The 18,623-nt window shown below is 44.4% G+C and overlaps 1 protein-coding gene across 2 annotated transcripts in view; it reads left to right on the forward strand.

Annotated features, from left to right (window-relative positions):
* Positions 1 to 13,046, forward strand: part of LOC120025718 (tight junction protein ZO-2-like) — a 37,164-nt gene extending 24,118 nt beyond the window's left edge. Inside the window, exons 9-24 of one of the 2 annotated variants that reach the window (XM_038970298.1) lie at positions 538 to 649; positions 826 to 968; positions 4,278 to 4,362; positions 4,539 to 4,689; positions 4,879 to 4,987; positions 5,096 to 5,315; positions 5,411 to 5,595; positions 5,842 to 5,937; positions 6,164 to 6,243; positions 6,430 to 6,640; positions 7,529 to 7,629; positions 10,219 to 10,446; positions 10,998 to 11,099; positions 11,209 to 11,499; positions 11,718 to 11,803; positions 11,975 to 13,045. In XM_038970298.1, coding sequence (XP_038826226.1) covers positions 538 to 649; positions 826 to 968; positions 4,278 to 4,362; positions 4,539 to 4,689; positions 4,879 to 4,987; positions 5,096 to 5,315; positions 5,411 to 5,595; positions 5,842 to 5,937; positions 6,164 to 6,243; positions 6,430 to 6,640; positions 7,529 to 7,629; positions 10,219 to 10,446; positions 10,998 to 11,099; positions 11,209 to 11,499; positions 11,718 to 11,803; positions 11,975 to 12,140 — 2,366 coding nt within the window. In that variant the 3' untranslated portion in view covers positions 12,141 to 13,045. Of the gene's footprint in view, positions 1 to 537; positions 650 to 825; positions 969 to 4,277; positions 4,363 to 4,538; positions 4,690 to 4,878; positions 4,988 to 5,095; positions 5,316 to 5,410; positions 5,596 to 5,841; positions 5,938 to 6,163; positions 6,244 to 6,429; positions 6,641 to 7,528; positions 7,630 to 10,218; positions 10,447 to 10,997; positions 11,100 to 11,208; positions 11,500 to 11,717; positions 11,804 to 11,974 lie in introns of both variants that reach the window. The other variant, XM_038970297.1, reaches the window with a different exon arrangement.
* The last annotated feature ends 5,577 nt before the right edge of the window (positions 13,047 to 18,623 follow it).

An 18,623-nucleotide genomic window follows, 5' to 3' on the forward strand; every position in this document is an offset into this window, starting at 1 on the left:
TTGTTCTGTCCCTGTCTGGTTTTATTGAAATGTCTGTTAGTTTTTGTTTGATTTTCGCAAAAAGCACTTTCCACCTTTTGGGATAATCCTTTATTTTTTCTTTTTTTTCTTTACTCACCCTCCACACGATCATTGGTATAGAGATGTCACATGCCCCAGAGACTTCTCACTCACAATGTTCCATTCAGGGATGTGGTGTGTGTGAGCGCTTGCCTGGGGAATATAATACCCATCATAATCCACCTATTGAATATGACAGAATTGTATTATCTTATGGTCTGAAATGTAGCATATGTGCTGTCTAAGATTGGAACTGCAGCTAGGTTATTGAGTACAGAAGTGCATGTCTGTGTGTCAGCCACTGCCACAGTGTAACTGTGTGAGGTTTGCTGTGTCTGTTTCACTCTACTTAGAATATGTTTCATGTTTCTTGGGTAAAAAGTTGAGTTGGTGTTTCACTGAGGCTGTATATATGAAACATGACTTGGGTGATCTGTCTGAAGATGAACTAGATGTTGGTGATATTTTGTGTTCCAGATATCTCGGAGATCGAGTCGTACCGCTCCTACTCGCCACAGGATGACCGACGGGCCCCCACCTCAGACCTGTCTTCCCATTCCTCCAATGAGAGGCTCCGAGACAAACCCAGGTAAACCGTCACCCTCTGGTCCCACCTGCACTATGGATCACTCTTATGTACCGGTAACAAGTTCAGATATTTACAGAATGACTGTTTTTACTCCGTCACTATGAGAAAAGTCTACTTTGACTGTAGCTGTGCTGTAGAGTTTGAGAACCATAGGATTCTGTGTGCGTTAACATCAGGGAGGACCCACCAAGCAGGCTGGCTAAGATGGGCGCCATGCCGACACCATTCGTCATGCCGGCACGAGTATCAGATAGAGTTATGGAGGACACGCCCCCTCTGCCAGCAGAGAGGGAGGAGTCCCGCCCAGAAATGTCCCCAGGTAACTACAATGTCTTTAAACAAATGAATACGATAGATACAAATGTTATCATCACATTTACCTGTTATTATATAACCAGCATTGGGTAACTTACACCTAGGGCTGTACCTTATTACCGGCAGTCATGTCATAACCGCAGTCAAATTCCACGTGACCATTGAATCACGGTATTCTCCTTTTATGCACTCTGAACATGCGTTGGTAGTACCTAACTTGTTAATGACCATCAGGTCACTAATGGTACTCAGGACTCTACTGTCCCTCTAACCACTCTGACGTTAATGCAAATGTTTATTATGCACACTGGATGGGCTGGTTATTTTCTACTATGCATTCTATTAATCAGTCTGTGAAAGAACTTATAGGCCTAGGCCAGTGGTCACCAACCTTTTCTGAGTAAAGATCACTTTCCTGCCAAAAAGCAAGCCGAGATCTAACACTTACATTTAAGTGATGTTTAAGAAAAATCTAACATTAACCTAATAAAAACAGTTCTGTATGAATTCCATTTGTGCTGTAGGCAGGCCTTGTACATTATCACAGTCCTGAGTACCAATGACCTGATGGTCATTAACAAGTTGGGTACTACCAACGCATGTTCAGAGTGCATAAAAGGAGAATACCGTGATTCAATGGTCACGTGGAATTTGACTGCGGTTATTGGCGATATGCCTGGCCTGCCAATATTGTTCTTATCAGACCATATATTTTAAAACTCAAGCTTTGATAACAAAATAGATCAGTTGGTGTAGCTCTGATTGAAATAATGATATGTTTTATTTTAATGGACTGATGGTACCTGGTCATGGTGCTTTCAAGACACCTGGGAACTAGGTAAAATCACAACGTCCGTGATGTTCAAGTCGGAAAATCGGGGCTCTAGAAAGGTGCCCGAGTTTCCGTCTTGGAATTCCGAGTTGGATGACTGCTCAAAACGGTTTTGCCCAGGCAATCAATTTTTTTTTCAGAGTTCCCAGTTGTCTTGAACGTACTGAAGTCGGGAGATGTCTGAGTTTCTAGTTGTTTTGAACATGGCAATAGTCTCAACGGAGGGAGGGAGGGAGAGAGCAGCAAAGGGTCAGCCTCTAAGTCCCTGCTCTCTCATTCCTTTCCTCCGGTGAGACTGACTAGAGAGAGGGGACACAGTCTTCCACCTTATGATGAAACTCGAGTCGCACCGCATCCTCATCAAGCACAAATTCATGTTGTTCCTATGACCAGAGAAAGTGAAATATTCCTTGATATTAAAATAGACACGACGAGCTGCTAATAATAATACAAACGCAGGGCTATCGATACACTTGGCTACTCATTCATTGCTGCTGCGGAGCAAGTGGGAGGGAGAAGGCCTTTTATGTTTTGTAATAGACTGTTGACAGTGCCAAGTAAAACATTTAACATTAACTCACTCATAAAAACAGCAGCTCTTTGCTGTATTCTTTGAAGTCTCTCTCTGGTCATGGTTTTAAGTTATGAAATCTCACATAGGCTAGTATCAAACTTGTAGGCGCTGTGATTTGAGCTTCTTTGTTTCAGACAAATAAAATGGTTCAAAATGGGAACACTTTGCCTACCCGGTGCGCAGGGCTTCTGAATCAAGTGCACCTACCGCTAACAGTGCAACACGAACAATAAAAAAGGAGCACAAGCCTTTATCATTGGCTTTTCAATAGCAATGTTTGGTGATCGACTAGAAATGCCTTGAAGATCCACCAGGTCTGTGCAGGGCAACAGTTAGCCTACAATTATAGTGTACTTGATTTGGAGTAGCCTAGTAATAGGGCATTTTTTATATTTTCATAATTAAATTAATAATTACCTTTTTTAGCTACAGAATATCTCACCACTGTGCGTTAACATCGCTCTCTTTAATTCCTTTCTCCAGCGCAGAGTTGAATTATGTTTCATTGTGGAAACACGTTAGGCCTACTAGTGGGAAAGGGGGATACCTAGTCAGTTGTACAACTGAATGCCTTCAACTGAAATGTGTCTTCTGCATTTAACCCAACCCCTCTGAATCAGAGCGGTGCGGGTGGGGGCTGCCTAATCGACATCCGTTTTCGGCGCCTGGGGAACAGTGGGTTAACTGCCTTGCTCAGAGGCAGAACGACGAATCACAGCTCAGGGTTTTGATCCAGCAACCTTTCGGTTACTGGCCCAACGCTCTAACCACTAGGCTACCTGCCGACACTACTATTGATGTTCCCGAAAATATTTAATTTGGTTTCCCAAATTAAGCACTGGGTAGCTGCAGGAACAGGGTTGGAGAGCCTATAGCGTACAGAGTTTGGGTGGAATATTACCTGTCGAGCAGCAAGAGGCTGCATGCTTCTCAAACAGGAGTTGATGCATGGAGTAAAATAAATGGAGTAGCCTACCTGCATGATTGAATGAACCGGTAGGAAAGCGGCCTCTGTTGGCTATTGAGTGCATTACATGTCATTTTTTCCCCCCTGCCACTCTTCCTGCCCATTTGATAATGGGCTGTTCTAAATCGAAACTAATTTTACAAGACAAGATTAAATTGAGAATAGTCTGATGGGTGAAAATATGACCTCTTGATGTGAGAACAGCATGTGCAGCCTGAAGCAAGGAACAGAGTGCAATTTTATTTATTTTTTATGTTCTCATCAATAGCTTGTAGTTGCATCGTGCAGCCCATATGTTTTGATTTCTAAGACATTAAGGTTTGTATCCTTCACAACTAAATGATCAAAATAACTATAAATCTAGGGTATAGGACCTGTTTCAAATGATCACTTTTACGCTTCATATGCTCACTCGCTCCAGAATGGGAAAAATATCCTTTATATTTTATTCAGCACAGTTCAATTATATTCTTCTTACTATAAAATCATATAAAATAATCACACTGGACTGATAGCATATCTTGTCTGCTAAATGAACAAGCCTATGGCATGGTGCATAGCCAGATAACATACAGTAGGCCAACTCATATTCTGTTCTTCTGAAATACATGTTCATCATATCATAATGTTTCTTCATACCTGCATAAAATAAGTCATGGATTTGTGATAGTGTATATTACATTTTATTTATTTAGATTTTTTATTTTTATGTAGATGTTCAAAAAGCACGTGGCTTGTATGGGTGGAGGCTTGGCGATGCTCAACATCTTTATGTTAATTACCGGGGAATTACCGAGAGACTGGCTGGCAGTCTTTCGCATGACAATAACCGGCGGACAAAACTTCATGACCGTCACAGCTCTACTTACACCTCCATCATAGTAATGCTAAAAGAAGCACACAATCACTGATCTGTCTCACTAGGATTTTCTTTTTACAGCACCGGTAGTCAATGTTGCCCCAAAAGTCCACGCTGCCCCAAAGCTGCCACTGAGGCCAAGCATAGAGGACCAGGACATATACGGGTGAGTCATCGACTTTACATGCACAGTATGTGTTGGTTCCTCATCTACAGAGAATGTGTCTAGGGTGCAGATTCTGTTAACTCAACAGTGTAATATACTCTAAAGTAGATTATGTATAGAAATGTACAAATGTTATCAACTTGTCATTTGTCTTAAATGTATTATGTGTTGTCCAGCCCAAACACGAGGATGGTGCGTTTCCAGAAGGGAGATAGCGTGGGGCTGAGGCTGGCGGGAGGAAACGATGTGGGAATCTTCATTGCAGGCGTTCAGGAGGACAGCCCTGCAGAACAGGAGGGCCTTCACACCGGGGACCAGATCATGAAGGTAAGGGAAGGGTTAACTCTTAGTCTAATGTCATTGTTTGACCTGTGTCACTATATGAATAGCATATCGTTGTCTGATTTATTTTTGTGTCTCCTGTGTTTTTAATGTGTGTCATGTTTGAAAGCCCTTAGGTCTGTTCATGAGTGCTTTACGTGATAGATCTAATGTTATGTCTGTCTGTTTGTCCAGGTGAATAACATGGACTTCAGGGGCATAGTGCGTGAGGATGCTGTCCTGTACTTGCTGGAGATTCCAAAGGGAGATGATGTCACCATCCTGGCTCAGAGCAAACCTGATGGTGAGCAACGCCTTCACTCTATAGATTTAAGGCAAGTCTGTCATATTATTTCAGGTCATATTGCAGGTGAAGTAATTTGAAGTTTGTGGTGTGTGTTGTCTGTTCTAGTCTATAAAGACATCCTGGCATCTGGTAGGGGGGACTCTTTCTTCATCAGGACCCACTTTGAGTATGAGAAAGAGGTTCCCCAGAGCCTGCCCTTCTTCCGGGGGGAGATCTTCAAGGTGACGGACACACTCTATGACGGCAAGCTTGGCAACTGGCTGGCCATCCGCACTGACAAAGACAACCTGCTGCTGGAGAAGGGTATCATCCCCAATAAGAGCAGGTGATTGTGTGTGTCAAGGATTATGTGTGTGTGCGTGCGTGCAATGATTGGTAGTTGGTGCCAATTTATGATGCATGGTGTTCTCTGCTTCTCAGGGCCGAACAAATGTCAAATGTGCAGAACGCCCAGAGAGGAACAGCCAATGACAGAGGAGACTTCTGGAGGTTGAGAGGTCAAAGAGCGGTGAAGAAGAAGGACCTCCGTAAGAGCAGAGAGGACCTTACTGCCATCTCTGTCACCACACGCTTCCCTGCCTATGAGAGGGTGGTCTTACGAGAAGGTAGGTCTCCCAAGGCAGAAGACTCCTATCTCCTGTTGTGATGTGGTCTAAGAGCCACTTGACTGCATAGAACAGAGTAAGATCAAAAAGGACATATCAGAACACTAAACCTTTGTTTGAACTTCCTAACTTCAACTGAATGTTTCTGAAATTATTCTTAATTTCCCATAATGGTCTGCACTAGACCGCAAGTAGAAGTCCATTCCAGATGTGAGATACTAACTGTGTGTCTGTGTTGATTCTCAGCTGGCTTCAGGAGACCAGTGGTTGTGTTTGGGCCCATCGCAGACGCAGTCAATGAGAAACTGGGAAACGACCTGCCTGAAGAGTTTGTCATAGCCAGTAAGTATGGTGCTCCTAACTTCTGCTTGTGAATGAATTTGCAGCATGTATTTACGTTAGGTGCGCTCTATTTTAGCATTTTTTTTATTTCAATGCAAATTTCTCACCCTTCGCTGACCAGGCAAGCTAAATTGAGCTTTGCCTTTTTGCTTCTATGAGCGTGTGTGTTTATGTGTGTGTCTGTGGTTTTGGTGAGAAGCTGATGTGTTTTTGTTTGCCCACACAGAGACTGAGCCCAAGGATGCAGGCACTGAGAAGTCCTCCGGTGTGGTGAGACTCAATACCATTCGACAGATCATAGAACAGGTAAAGACAACCACCAGCATCTTCATCCTGATCATTACCATCGTCTTCATCACCATAGTAATATTCCTCATTCTTTTGAACACGGCATTCCCATTTCCATCATACTACACCTCACCTTACTCTTCTTTCACTGTCGTCATCTTTTCCAGCCTCCCCTCACATTGACACACTTCCCTGTCTCCCCAGGACCGCCATGCCCTGCTGGATGTAACTCCCAAGGCGGTGGACACCCTGAATTACACCCAGTGGTACCCCATCGTGGTGTTCCTCAACCCGGACAGCAAGGGTGGCGTCAAGACCATGAGGAACCGCCTGGTGCCCGGCTCCAACCGCAGTGCCCGCAAACTCTACGAGCAGGCGGTCAAACTGAGGAAGACCTGTTCTCACCTCTTCACCAGTCAGTCACACACACGCACACACACACCAGTGGCGGTCGGTGCCGTTTGAGATTAGGGAGGATTTTTTTATTACATTTTTTATTGGTGTGGTGTTGTTTATTTTACGGCATATTAGATTATTGGCATTCATATTCCATTCACCCAGCTCAATGTAACAGCGATAGGTTTAGGCTGCTACATGATACTCAGATTTACCCTATACCCATCATGACGTTGCTACAACCTAGCCTATGAATTAAGTTTACAACGTAGGTGCACAGGTCGAGAGAAAATTGGAGTAATCAAGGTGACAGACAGTGAAACATTCAATACCGCTTTGCACACTCTTGCCTTCATCTAACTGATCAGGGGTGTCATCATTAGTCCAAACAGTTGCAAAATGAGTTTCTATTCGGCAAATTCAGGTAGGTCCCTCCGTTTCTTTCCGTATGCTTCCGTTTAAAAAAATGTTTTGCCACAGAATCGGTGGAATGAATAAACCCAGTTCACACAGCTCACTTTCGTAGCAGCCACATACAGCATCATCACTTTGCTCGTTGTATAATTCCTTCTCGCATATACGCGCTATCCTCCTTTCACATTTTCCCTTCGCTTGTGGACTTCAATGCACACCACAACAGCTGCCTGTGACCGGGAGCAAAAACCGCTTCAAGCCAAACCCTCATACCATAACCGTTACACTGCATACATTGTTGTCACCATATTAACGTTATAGTCAACAAACTATAACTAATGCGTTAGTAAACCCACAATCCAATTCATGTGTACAATTATACAGTACAGTGTACAGCAAGCAGTATTGCAGTTACACTGGCGGTCCCCGGTTGCAGTGTTGGATAGCCAGGGTGGCTATTGTGCCAATCTTTCTGCTTTGTTTCCATGCACAGCGACCGTTGACCTGAACTCAGCCAATGACGGGTGGTACGGGAGTGTGAAGGACTCTATCCGGGCACAGCAGGAGCGGGCCGTGTGGGTCTGTGAGGGCAAGGTAAGCTCTGGTTGTGCTTAATAAATGTATACAGTATAAACAGTGTATTCAGACCCCTTCCCTTTTTCCACATTTTGTTACGATAGTCTTATTCAAAAATTGGTTGAATTCATTTTTTCCCCTCATAAATCTACACACAATACCCCATAATGTTGAAGTGAAAAATGTTTTTTTGAAATTTTTGCCAATGTATTAAAAATAAAAAACAGATTATTTACATAAGTATTCAGACCCTATGCAATGAGACTCGAAATTGCACTCCGGTGCATCCTGTTTCCATTAATCATCCTTGAGATTTTTCTACATCTTGATTGGACATGATTTGGTAAGGCACACACCTGTCTATATAATGTCCCACAGTTGACAGTGCATGTCAAAGCAAAAATCTAGCCATGAGGTTCAAGGAATTGTCCGTAGAGCTCCGAGACAGGATTGTGTCGAGGCACAGATCTGGGGAAGGGTACCAAGACATTTCTGCAGCATTGAAGATCCCCAAGAACACAGTGGCTGCCATCATTCTTAAATGGAAGACGTTTGGAACCACCAAGACTCTTTCTAGAGTTGGCCACCCGGCCAAACTGAGCAATTGGGGGAGAAGGGCCTTGGTCAGGGAGGTGACCATGGGATAACCTTGCAGAAGGACAACCATCTCTGCAGCACTCTACCAATCAGGTCTTTATGGTAGAGTGGTCAGACAGAAGCCACTCCTCAGTAAAAGGCACATGACAGCCTGCTTGGAGTTTGCCAAAAGGCACTATAATGACTCAGAACATGAGAAACAAGATTCTCTGGTCTGATGAAACAAAGATTTAACTATTTGACCTGAATGCCAAGCGTCACGTCTGGAGGGAACCGAGCACCATTCTTACAGTGAAGCATAGTGGTGGCAGCATCATGCTGTGGGGATGTTTTTCAGCGGGAGGGACTGGGAGACTAGTCAGGATCAAGGGAAAGATAAACGGAGCAAAGTACAGAGAGATCCTTGATGAAAACCTGCTCAGGACCTCAGACTGGGGCGAAGGTTCATCTTCCAACAGGACAACGACCCTAAGCACACAGCCAAGACAACGCAGGAGTGGCTTCGAGACAGGTCTCTGAATGTCCTTGAGTGGCCCAGCCAGAGCCCAGACTTGAACCTGAAAATAGCTGTGCAGCGATGCTCCCCATCCAACCTGACAGAGCTTGAGAGGATCTGCAGAGATAAATGGGAGAAACTCCCCAAATACAGTTGTGCCAAGCTTGTAGCGTCATACCCAAGAAGACTCGAGGCTGTAATCACTACCCAAGGTGCTTCTTCAAAGTACTGAGTAAAGGGTCTGAATATTTATGTAAATGTGATATTTCAGTTTAAATTAGCACATTTTTTTTTTTAAACTGTTAGTTTTGTCATTGAGGCAGGAGGGGTCGGGAGACACTGGACTGGCCCTGTCCGACGATACCCCCGGACAGGGAAAACCAGTAGGATATAACGTCATCCACTTTGCCAAAGTACAGCCCCCACACCACTAGAGGGATATCTTCAAACCACGAACTTACTACCCTGAGACAAGGCTGAATATAGCCCACGAAGATCTCCCCCACGGCACGAATCCCAAGGGGGGCGCCAAACCCGGATAGGAAGAGCATGTCAGTGACTCAACCCACTCAAGTGACGCACCCCTCCTAGGGACGGCATGGAAGAGCACTAGTAAGCCAGTGACTCAGCCCCTGTAATAGGGTTAGAGGCAGAGAATCCCAGTGGAGAGAAGGGAACCGGCCAGGCAGTTCGTTGCTCCAGTGCCTTTCCGTTCACCTTCACACCCCTGGGCCAGACTACACTCAATCATAGGACCTACTGAAGAGATGACTTAAAGGTTGAGACCGAGTCTGCATCTCTCACATGGATAGGCAGATATTTCATAAAAATGGAGCTCTATAGGAGAAAGCCCTGCCTCCAGCTGTTTGCTTAGAAATTTTAGGGACAATAAGGAGGCCTGCTTCTTGTGACCGTAGCATGCGTGGAGAGATGGGTAGGAGCAAGCCCATGTAATGCTTTGTAGGTTAGCAGTAAAACCTTGAAATCAGCCCTAGTCTTTACAGGAATCCAGTGTAGAGAGGCTAGCACTGGAGTAATATGATCAAATTTCTTGGTTCTAGTCAAGATTCTAGCAGCCGTGTTTAGCACTAACTAACGTTTATTTAGTGCTTTGTCCGGGTAGCCGGAAAGTAGAGCATTGCAGTAGTCTAACCTAGAAGTGACAAAAGCATGGATACATTTTTCAGCATTTTTGGGCAAAGTTTCAGATTTTTGCAATGTTACAAAGATAGAAAAAAGCTGTCCTTGAAATAGTCTTTATATTTTCTTTAAAAGAGAGATCAGGGTCCTGAGTATCGCCGAGGTCCTTCAGTTTTATTTGAGACTACTTGTACAACCATCAAGATTAATTGTCAGATTCAACAGAAGATCTCTTTGTTTCTTGGGACCTAGAACTAGCATCTCTGTTTTGTCCGAGTTTAAAAGTGAAAAATTTGCCGCCATCCACTTCCTTATGTCTGAATCACAAGCTTCTGAAACACCAACCTGCATCTCTCTGTCTCTGTGTTTCTCAGTTGGACGGCTCGGAGGAGGACCTGGATATTCATGACGACCACATGTCATACCTGTCAGCGATGAGCGCTGACTACCTGAGCATGGACAGCCGGCTGACCAGCGACTACGACGACACGGCCGATGAGGGCGGAGCTTACACCGACAACGAGCTGGACGAGCCAATGGACGAGCCCCATCAGCCGGTGTCGGCAATCAGCCGCTCCTCAGAGCCCGTACTGACAGAGGAGGTAGGCTTTACTACTGTCAATCACTATCACGCTCATTCAGTGTCCGAGATAGACTGGCATTTCTCTGTCCATCAACCTCCATGTTAAAGGTGCACTGTACAGAAATCGCTCTGCCATTTCCTGGTTGCTAAAATTCTAATAGTTGGCCTAATTTCAGTTTGTGACATAAGTACCATTAAAAAATGCTGTGAAAAATCTTTTTCATAACCAAAACATTGCATTTTCAACTGTTTGAAGCTGGTGTACAAAACTGAAAGTCAAAGAAAAAACTAAAGACCTGGAAGCATAGAAATAGCGCACATAGAACAGATCTACTGCTTTTTGACTTGTTTTCAATAAGAATGACAGATCTATAACTGATATTTCTATGTGAATTTGGACGGATCGCCCAATAAATTCCATATTGCAGCTTTAAGTATACTCCAATAATCTGTGAATCTCCCATTGTCAGTGAAATATCTTGACTAGTTGTGTTGAACTAATCTGTTTTTTGTTGACATGTGTATGTATATCTGTTGACATATGTATATGTACATCCCTCCCCTCTCTAGAGACCCCATCCTGCCCCCATACCGCGTATGAGGAGATCAGGGAGCAGAGAGGGGCTGAGAGATCCCAGTCCACCCCCCTCCTTCGTCCCTGAGCCCCCCAAGGTGAGACCCCTTGAAGCCCACCATCACCTCTCAATCCCCTGAACCCTGACTCTGACCCACATCTTGCACTTATAAGACTTACGAAGGTTACTATCCTGTTCTATTGCAGCAGGTGAGGGTGCAGTCTCGCGGGGGCTACGACTCCCACTCCAGTAGCACCATTAGCAGCGACACTGCCGGGGGGACCAAGCCAGCCCCGCCTCCAGTTGCCCTCAAGCCCACCGTGGCCCTTAAGCCTACTCTGAGGGCACTCAACCAGTCATCTGAGGACCACGCTGTCCCGGAGGGAGAGGACCCGGCCAACCGCTCCTTCATGGGCAAGGTGAAGGCCTTTGAAAAGATGGACCACCTGGCCAGAGCCCAGAGGATGCTGGAGCTCCAGGAGGCCGAGCAAGCACGGGTCAGTACTACTGATAGTGGAAACTAAGTATAGATAGTAATGCTTCATAAAAAAACAAATGGAGCTACAGCACCATGCATTCTGAGTGTAATCATGTCATATTCTGGTCAACTTTGCATTGCATGTACCCAAAGGCATATTCAAGTGCGGATGTTGCCTTATTAGTTTAATGTATGTGCTTTGACTTAACTGGGCTTCCTCCTGATCTCTGACTGTAGCTGGAAATAGCCCAGAAGCATCCAGACATCTATGCAGTCCCAGTGAAACTACCAAAACCCAACCACAACCGCCCACAGCCAATAGGGTAAGTTCGTATATATTAACCTTGTCTGTCACCACACAAATTAGCATTTTTACTGAACTTTCCACTGCCTGTCATAGGTTGGGTTCAGGTTGTGTTGAAGTTTTTTTTTACAGACTTGATGCACAACAATCAGAATTAATGAAAATGTCTCTCTCGCTCTCCTGTGTCCAGCTCCAGCTCCAACCCGGAGCCCCAGACCCCATCCTCCAGACCACCATACTCTGAGAGCAGGGGTCACTACGACGATGATGAGGAAGAGTACCGCAGACAGCTGGCTGACCAGACCAGACGAGGCTACTACAGTAACCCCCAGAAATACAAAGACACTGAGCTGTAGGACAGACAGACCCACCTATCGCACCCTTCCGTTCTCACCCAATCAGTGAGGCCCTCACCGTGCTCACTCAAGCAGCCTAGTGTTACGGTTGCCTATCCGAATCTTTGGCCCGACCTAGTGGCAGGAGGATATATCCCGTTCCTTGTGACCACTAACCAAGTATGTGTCCTTACCTTGACTGTTTGTTTGCCTCACTATGTGGATGGTGAATCGGCATTTTAACCTCACAATGTCTACCCTGATGGGTAGTGTTTGATCTTCACCCTCAACCCCTCGGTCATATCTGCCCAAACCAATGGAGTCTTGAGTACCCGGTCTTTTTTTTATATATATAAACCTTACATTTGTGTATATATTTATCTTTATACATGTTATACATCTTAAGCATTCTTTGTTACATTAATACAAATGTATTTGGATGGACAGAATATTCTGTCTACTGCTGCTCTATGGTCTGCTAGTGGTGGAGAATCTAGTCTTTTATCCTTTTAAGTCATGCATTGCATACCTTTTTGATTTACTCTACACTTGGACATTTTGTCTCCTTAAATACTAGAGATCAGCACATACAAAGTGCCTTTAGCTCTGAAAGTATAACAGTGTCAGATCACTGAAAGAACAAGCAAGCAGTCAACACTTGGCTCTCAGAGGTGATGGGCAAAACATGCCAGTTTACTTCTCTGTATTAGCTGCATACATACAACCTGAGACGATCACATTTTTATGGTATATACAGTATATACGTTATTTTTTTCTTCACCATGGTGTATAGGAGTGACTCTTACTGTCTTTAACATGTCTGTTGCTTTGCTATACATGTCTGTATTCCTCTATCCTCTATCTCTATCATGTTGATTACCAAGGTGGCTTAGCAGTTCAGACGTATTTTTCCGTGTTGTCGTGTCGTGTCCTGTATATATATATATTTACACCTTTTCTTCACATATCTTTTATTTATTTTATTATCCAAGAACTCAACTACAAAAGCTTTCCTGCAAAAGCTTTCCTGCAACCCGCTTCACCAATTACAATAAGTACTATTTACCTCAATCTGAAAATCCATCGTGGAAGATAGCCAGGGGCTAATTCAGAAGCTAGCCTGAAAGCTAACCAGAAGCTACTCCGATAGCTAGCCAGAAGCTAATCTGTAGCTGCCCCGAAATTAGCCGGTTTGCTGGCTAGCGTTGGTGTTTCAGCTGCCCACGTTTTGCGGTCATCAGCTATTCCTCTAGCTCGATAATCTACCGGCACTTTTGTGCAACGCGACTCGGACCGGAGCATTCCGGGACTTTTTTTCTCTCAGTTTCCCCGGATTCCAACCGCAGCCTCTGGACACTTGCACCTTGATTTCGCAGCTAGCTAGCTGCATACCGTGTGACTATTGGCTTACGTCGACCCCGGAGCTAACTCAAATCATGCTGGAGCTAGCCAGCTGAGGAGTTCCATCACCATCCGGACCCGTTTCTTTGTTGCTGCTGCAGATACGGAACCCCACCGGGCCTTCACGACTGACTGCCGACGTTATCTGCCCGAGGGATTTATCCAACCGGCACCTCCGTCCCGGCGTTACCTGAACGCTCATCTGAGGCCCGCTAATCGTTAGCTGTCTTATCGGCTGCTATCTGAACAAAACCCCACTACACGGAACCTACCGACGGAAACGCACGAGGTATCTACAAACAGACCTCCATCCTATGCTGCTACCGATAGCCATATACCCGGCCAGCTGTCTGGATCGCCACGACCCCTACCAACCTCTACTCACTGGACCCTTATTTATCACTCGATTAAGCTTGCCTCTCCTTAATGTAAATATGCCTTGTCCATTGCTGTTCTGGTTAGTGTTTATTGGCTTATTTCACTGTAGAGATTCTAGCCCTGCTCTCTATACCATATCCAACCCTGCAGTTCCACCACCCACATATGCGATGACATCACCTGGTTTCAATGATGTTTCTAGAGACAAGATCTCTCTCATCATCACTCAATACCTAGGTTTACCTCCACTGTATTCACATCCTACCATACCTTTGTCTGTACATTATTCCTTTAAACTATTTTATCGCCCCCAGAAACTTCCTTTTACTCTCTGCTCTGGTAGCTCTAGGCGACCAATTCTCATAGCTTTTAGCCGTACCATTATCCTACTTCTCCTCTGTTCCTCTGGTGATGTAGAGGTGAATCCAGGCCCTGCAGTACCTGGCTCCACTCCTATTCCCCAGGCGCTCTCTTTTGATGACTTCTGTAACCGTAATAGCCTTGGCTTCATGCATGTTAACATTAGGAGCCTCCTCCCTAAGTTTGTTTTGTTCACTGCTTTAGCACACTCTACCAACCCGGATGTTTTAGCCGTGTCTGAATCCTGGCTTAGAAAGACCACCAAAAATTCAGACATTTTTATCCCCAATTACAATATTTTCAGACAAGATAGAACGGCCAAAGGGGGCGGTGTTGCAATCTACTGCAAAGACTGCCTGCAGAGTTCTGTTATACTATCCAGGTCTGTTCCCAAACAATTTGAACTTCTACTTTTAAAAATCCACCTCTCTAAAAACAAGTCTCTCACCGTTGCCGCCTGCTATAGACCACCCTCTGCCCCCAGCTGTGCTCTGGACACTATATGTGAACTGATTGCCCCCCATCTATCTTCAGAGCTCGTGCTGCTAGGCGACCTAAATTTGAACATGCTCAACACCCCAGCCACCCTACAATCTAAGCTTGATGCCCTCAATCTCACACAAATTATTAATGAACCTACCAGGTACCACCCCAATTCCGTAAACACGGGTACCCTCATAGATATCATCCTAACAAACTTGCCCTCCAAATACACCTCTGCTGTTTTTAACCAAGATCTCAGCGATCACTGCCTCATTGCCTGCATCCGTAATGGGTCAGCGGTCAAACGACCTCCACTCATCACTGTCAAACGCTCCCTGAAACACTTCAGCGAGCAGGCCTTCCTAATTGACCTGGCCGGGGTATCCTGGAAGGATATTGATCTCATCCCGTCAGTAGAGGATGCCTGGTCATTTTTTAAAAATGCCTTCCTCACCATCCTGAATAAGCATGCCCCATTCAAGAAATTTAGAACCAGGAACAGATATAGCCCTTGGTTCTCTCCTGACCTGACTGCCCTTAACCAACAGAAAAACATCCTATGGCGTTCTGCATTAGCATCGAACAGCCCCCGTGATATGCAACTTTTCAGGGAAGCCAGAAACCAATATACACAGGCAGTTAGAACAGCCAAGGCTAGCTTTTTCAAGCAGAAATTTGCTTCCTGCAACACAAATTCAAAAAAGTTCTGGGACACCGTAAAGTCCATGGAGAATAAGAACACCTCCTCCCAGCTTCCAACCGCCCTGAAGATAGGAAACACTGTCACCACCGACAAATCCACTATAATTGAGAATTTCAATAAGCATTTTTCTACGGCTGGCCATGCTTTCCACCTGGCTACCCCTACCCGGGACAACAGCACTGCCCTCCCCTCTGCTACTCGCCCAAGCCTTCCCCATTTCTCTTTCTCCCAAATACAGTCAGCTGATGTTCTTAATGAGCTGCAAAATCTGGACCCTTACAAATCAGCCGGGCTAGATAATCTGGACCCTTTCTTTCTAAAACTATCTGCTGAAATTGTTGCCACCCCTATTACTAGCCTCTTCAACCTCTCTTTCGTGTCGTCTGAGATCCCCAAAGATTGGAAAGCAGCTGCGGTTATCCCCCTCTTCAAAGGGGGGGACACCCTTGACCCTAACTGCTACAGACCTATATCTATCCTACCCTGCCTTTCTAAGGTCTTCGAAAGCCAAGTCAACAAACAGATTACTGACCATTTCGAATCACACCACACCTTCTCCGCTATGCAATCTGGTTTCAGAGCTGGTCATGGGTGCACCTCAGCCACGCTCAAGGTCATAAACGATATCGTAACCGCCATCGATAGGAAACAATACTGTGCAGCCGTATTCATTGACCTGGCCAAGGCTTTTGACTCTGTCAATCACCACATCCTCATTGGCAGACTCGACAGCCTTGGTTTCTCTAATGATTGCCTCGCCTGGTTCACCAACTACTTCTCTGATAGAGTTCAGTGTGTCAAATCGGAGGGTCTGTTGTCCGGGCCTCTGGCAGTCTCTATGGGGGTGCCACAGGGTTCAATTCTTGGACCGACTCTCTTCTCTGTTTACATCAATGATGTCGCTCTTGCTGCTGGTGATTCTCTGATCCACCTCTACGCAGACGACACTATTCTGTATACTTCTGGCCCTTCTTTTGACACTGTGTTAACAACCCTCCAGGCGAGCTTCAATGCCATACAACTCTCCTTCCGTGGCCTCCAACTGCTCTTAAATACAAGTAAAACCAAATGCATGCTCTTCAACCGATCGCTGCCTGCTCCTGCCCGCCTGTCCAACATCACTACTTTGGACGGCTCTGACTTAGAATATGTGGACAACTACAAATACCTAGGTGTCTGGTTAGACTGTAAACTCTCCTTCCAGACCCACATCAAACATCTCCAATCCAAAGTCAAATCTAGAATTGGCTTCCTATTCCGCAACAAAGCATCCTTTACTCATGCTGCCAAACATACCCTTGTAAAACTGACCATCCTACCAATCCTCGACTTTGGTGATGTCATTTACAAAATAGCCTCCAAAACCCTACTCAATAAATTGGATGCAGTCTATCACAGTGCCATCCGTTTTGTCACCAAAGCCCCATATACTACCCACCACTGCGACCTGTACACTCTCGTTGGCTGGCCCTCGCTTCATACTCGTCGCCAAACCCATTGGTTCCAGGTCATCTACAAGACCCTGCTAGGTAAAGTCCCCCCTTATCTCAGCTCGCTGGTCACCATAGCAGCACCTACCCGTAGCACGCGCTCCAGCAGGTATATCTCTCTAGTCACCCCCAAAACCAATTCTTCCTTTGGACGCCTCTCCTTCCAGTTCTCTGCTGCCAATGACTGGAACGAACTACAAAAATCTCTGAAACTGGAAACACCTATCTCCCTCACTAGCTTTAAGCACCAGCTGTCAGAGCAGCTCATAGATTACTGCACCTGTACATAACCCATCTACAATTTAGCCCAAACAACTACCTCTTTACCTACTGTATTTATTTATTAATTTATTTTGCTCCTTTGCACCCCATTATTTCTGTCTCTACTTTGCACTTTCTTCCAATGCAAACCAACCATTCCAGTGTTTTTTTTAGTTTTTATTTTACTTGCTGTGTTGTACTCACTTCGCCTCCATGGCCTTTTTATATTTTTATTTATTTATACATATATCTGTTTGCCTTCACCTACCTTATCTCACCTCACTTGCTCACATTGTATATAGACTTATTTTTTTATTTTTTTCACTGTATTATTGACTATATGTTTGTTTTTACTCCATGTGTAACTATGTGTTGTTGTATGTGTCGAACTGCTTTGCTTTATCTTGGCCAGGTCGCAATTGTAAATGAGAACGTGTTCTCAATTTGCCTACCTGGTTAAATAAAGGTGAAATAAAAAAAAAAAAAAAAAAAAAAAAATTCATGTTCCTCAGGCTGCTGAAATCGACTGTAGGGAGTTTAACTTTCTCAAACAAATACACATAAATAAATAACTAACTTTCACTTGTGTCTTAGTTCATTCTATAAATAAAGGTGACAGGGCTGTGTGTATTTCTAACGCTGGCTCAAGCAGGATGGCTTCTGGGAGTTAATTCAACCAGGTGCAGATTATAGCATAGCTGCAACATCTAACATCTAAGGACATTGCCTTTGCTTTGCAGAGTTACATATTTGTACATGCAAGCCTGAATGTAAGTGTTTTTTTGTTTGTTTTTTGTCCAATGACAAGCTCACATTTTGGTTTCCATGCCCCCATGGAGACTGTTTGCATGTGTAGTATTATAGTACATTCATAGGACCCTGAAAGACCAAATGTATTCCTTGCTCTTTGTTTTTCTTAAATATGCACATTAAATTCAGTTCTTTGGTTATTGATCAAACACATCACATTTATACTCTGTCTGGTAAATTAATCTGTGCCTTCAGCGACGCACTTGTCATTCATATGTATAATGAAAATGGATTCAGATTAAGGCAAGTCAGTGCTGAGAAATGGGGAAGAAAAAAAACATTTCAAGCATTTCAGTGAGAATGTGAAAATCAATGAATACATGGTTAATAAATAAATGCATGTAATTAAATAAAATGGAAGTAAATCCTCTTAATGTGGACAGCATTTTCAGATGTAGACTGGCTGTTCCTGGGCAGTCAGCAGACGGTACATGGCTGCAGGCATAGTCTTCATGTGGATCTGCAGCACAAAGAAACAACACAGGTTGCATGATCAGACACATGCTACACAGCCGGGCATGAGGCTTCCTACCGTTCTAAACTCAAAATCCCATAAATTAATTGTAGCACCATTTACAGATTAAATTAGGATTATTTAAATTCATTACTAAATTATCT

The sequence above is a fragment of the Salvelinus namaycush genome, chromosome 31 (assembly GCF_016432855.1).
Source record: "Salvelinus namaycush isolate Seneca chromosome 31, SaNama_1.0, whole genome shotgun sequence".
NCBI classification, from domain to species: Eukaryota; Metazoa; Chordata; class Actinopteri; order Salmoniformes; family Salmonidae; genus Salvelinus; species Salvelinus namaycush.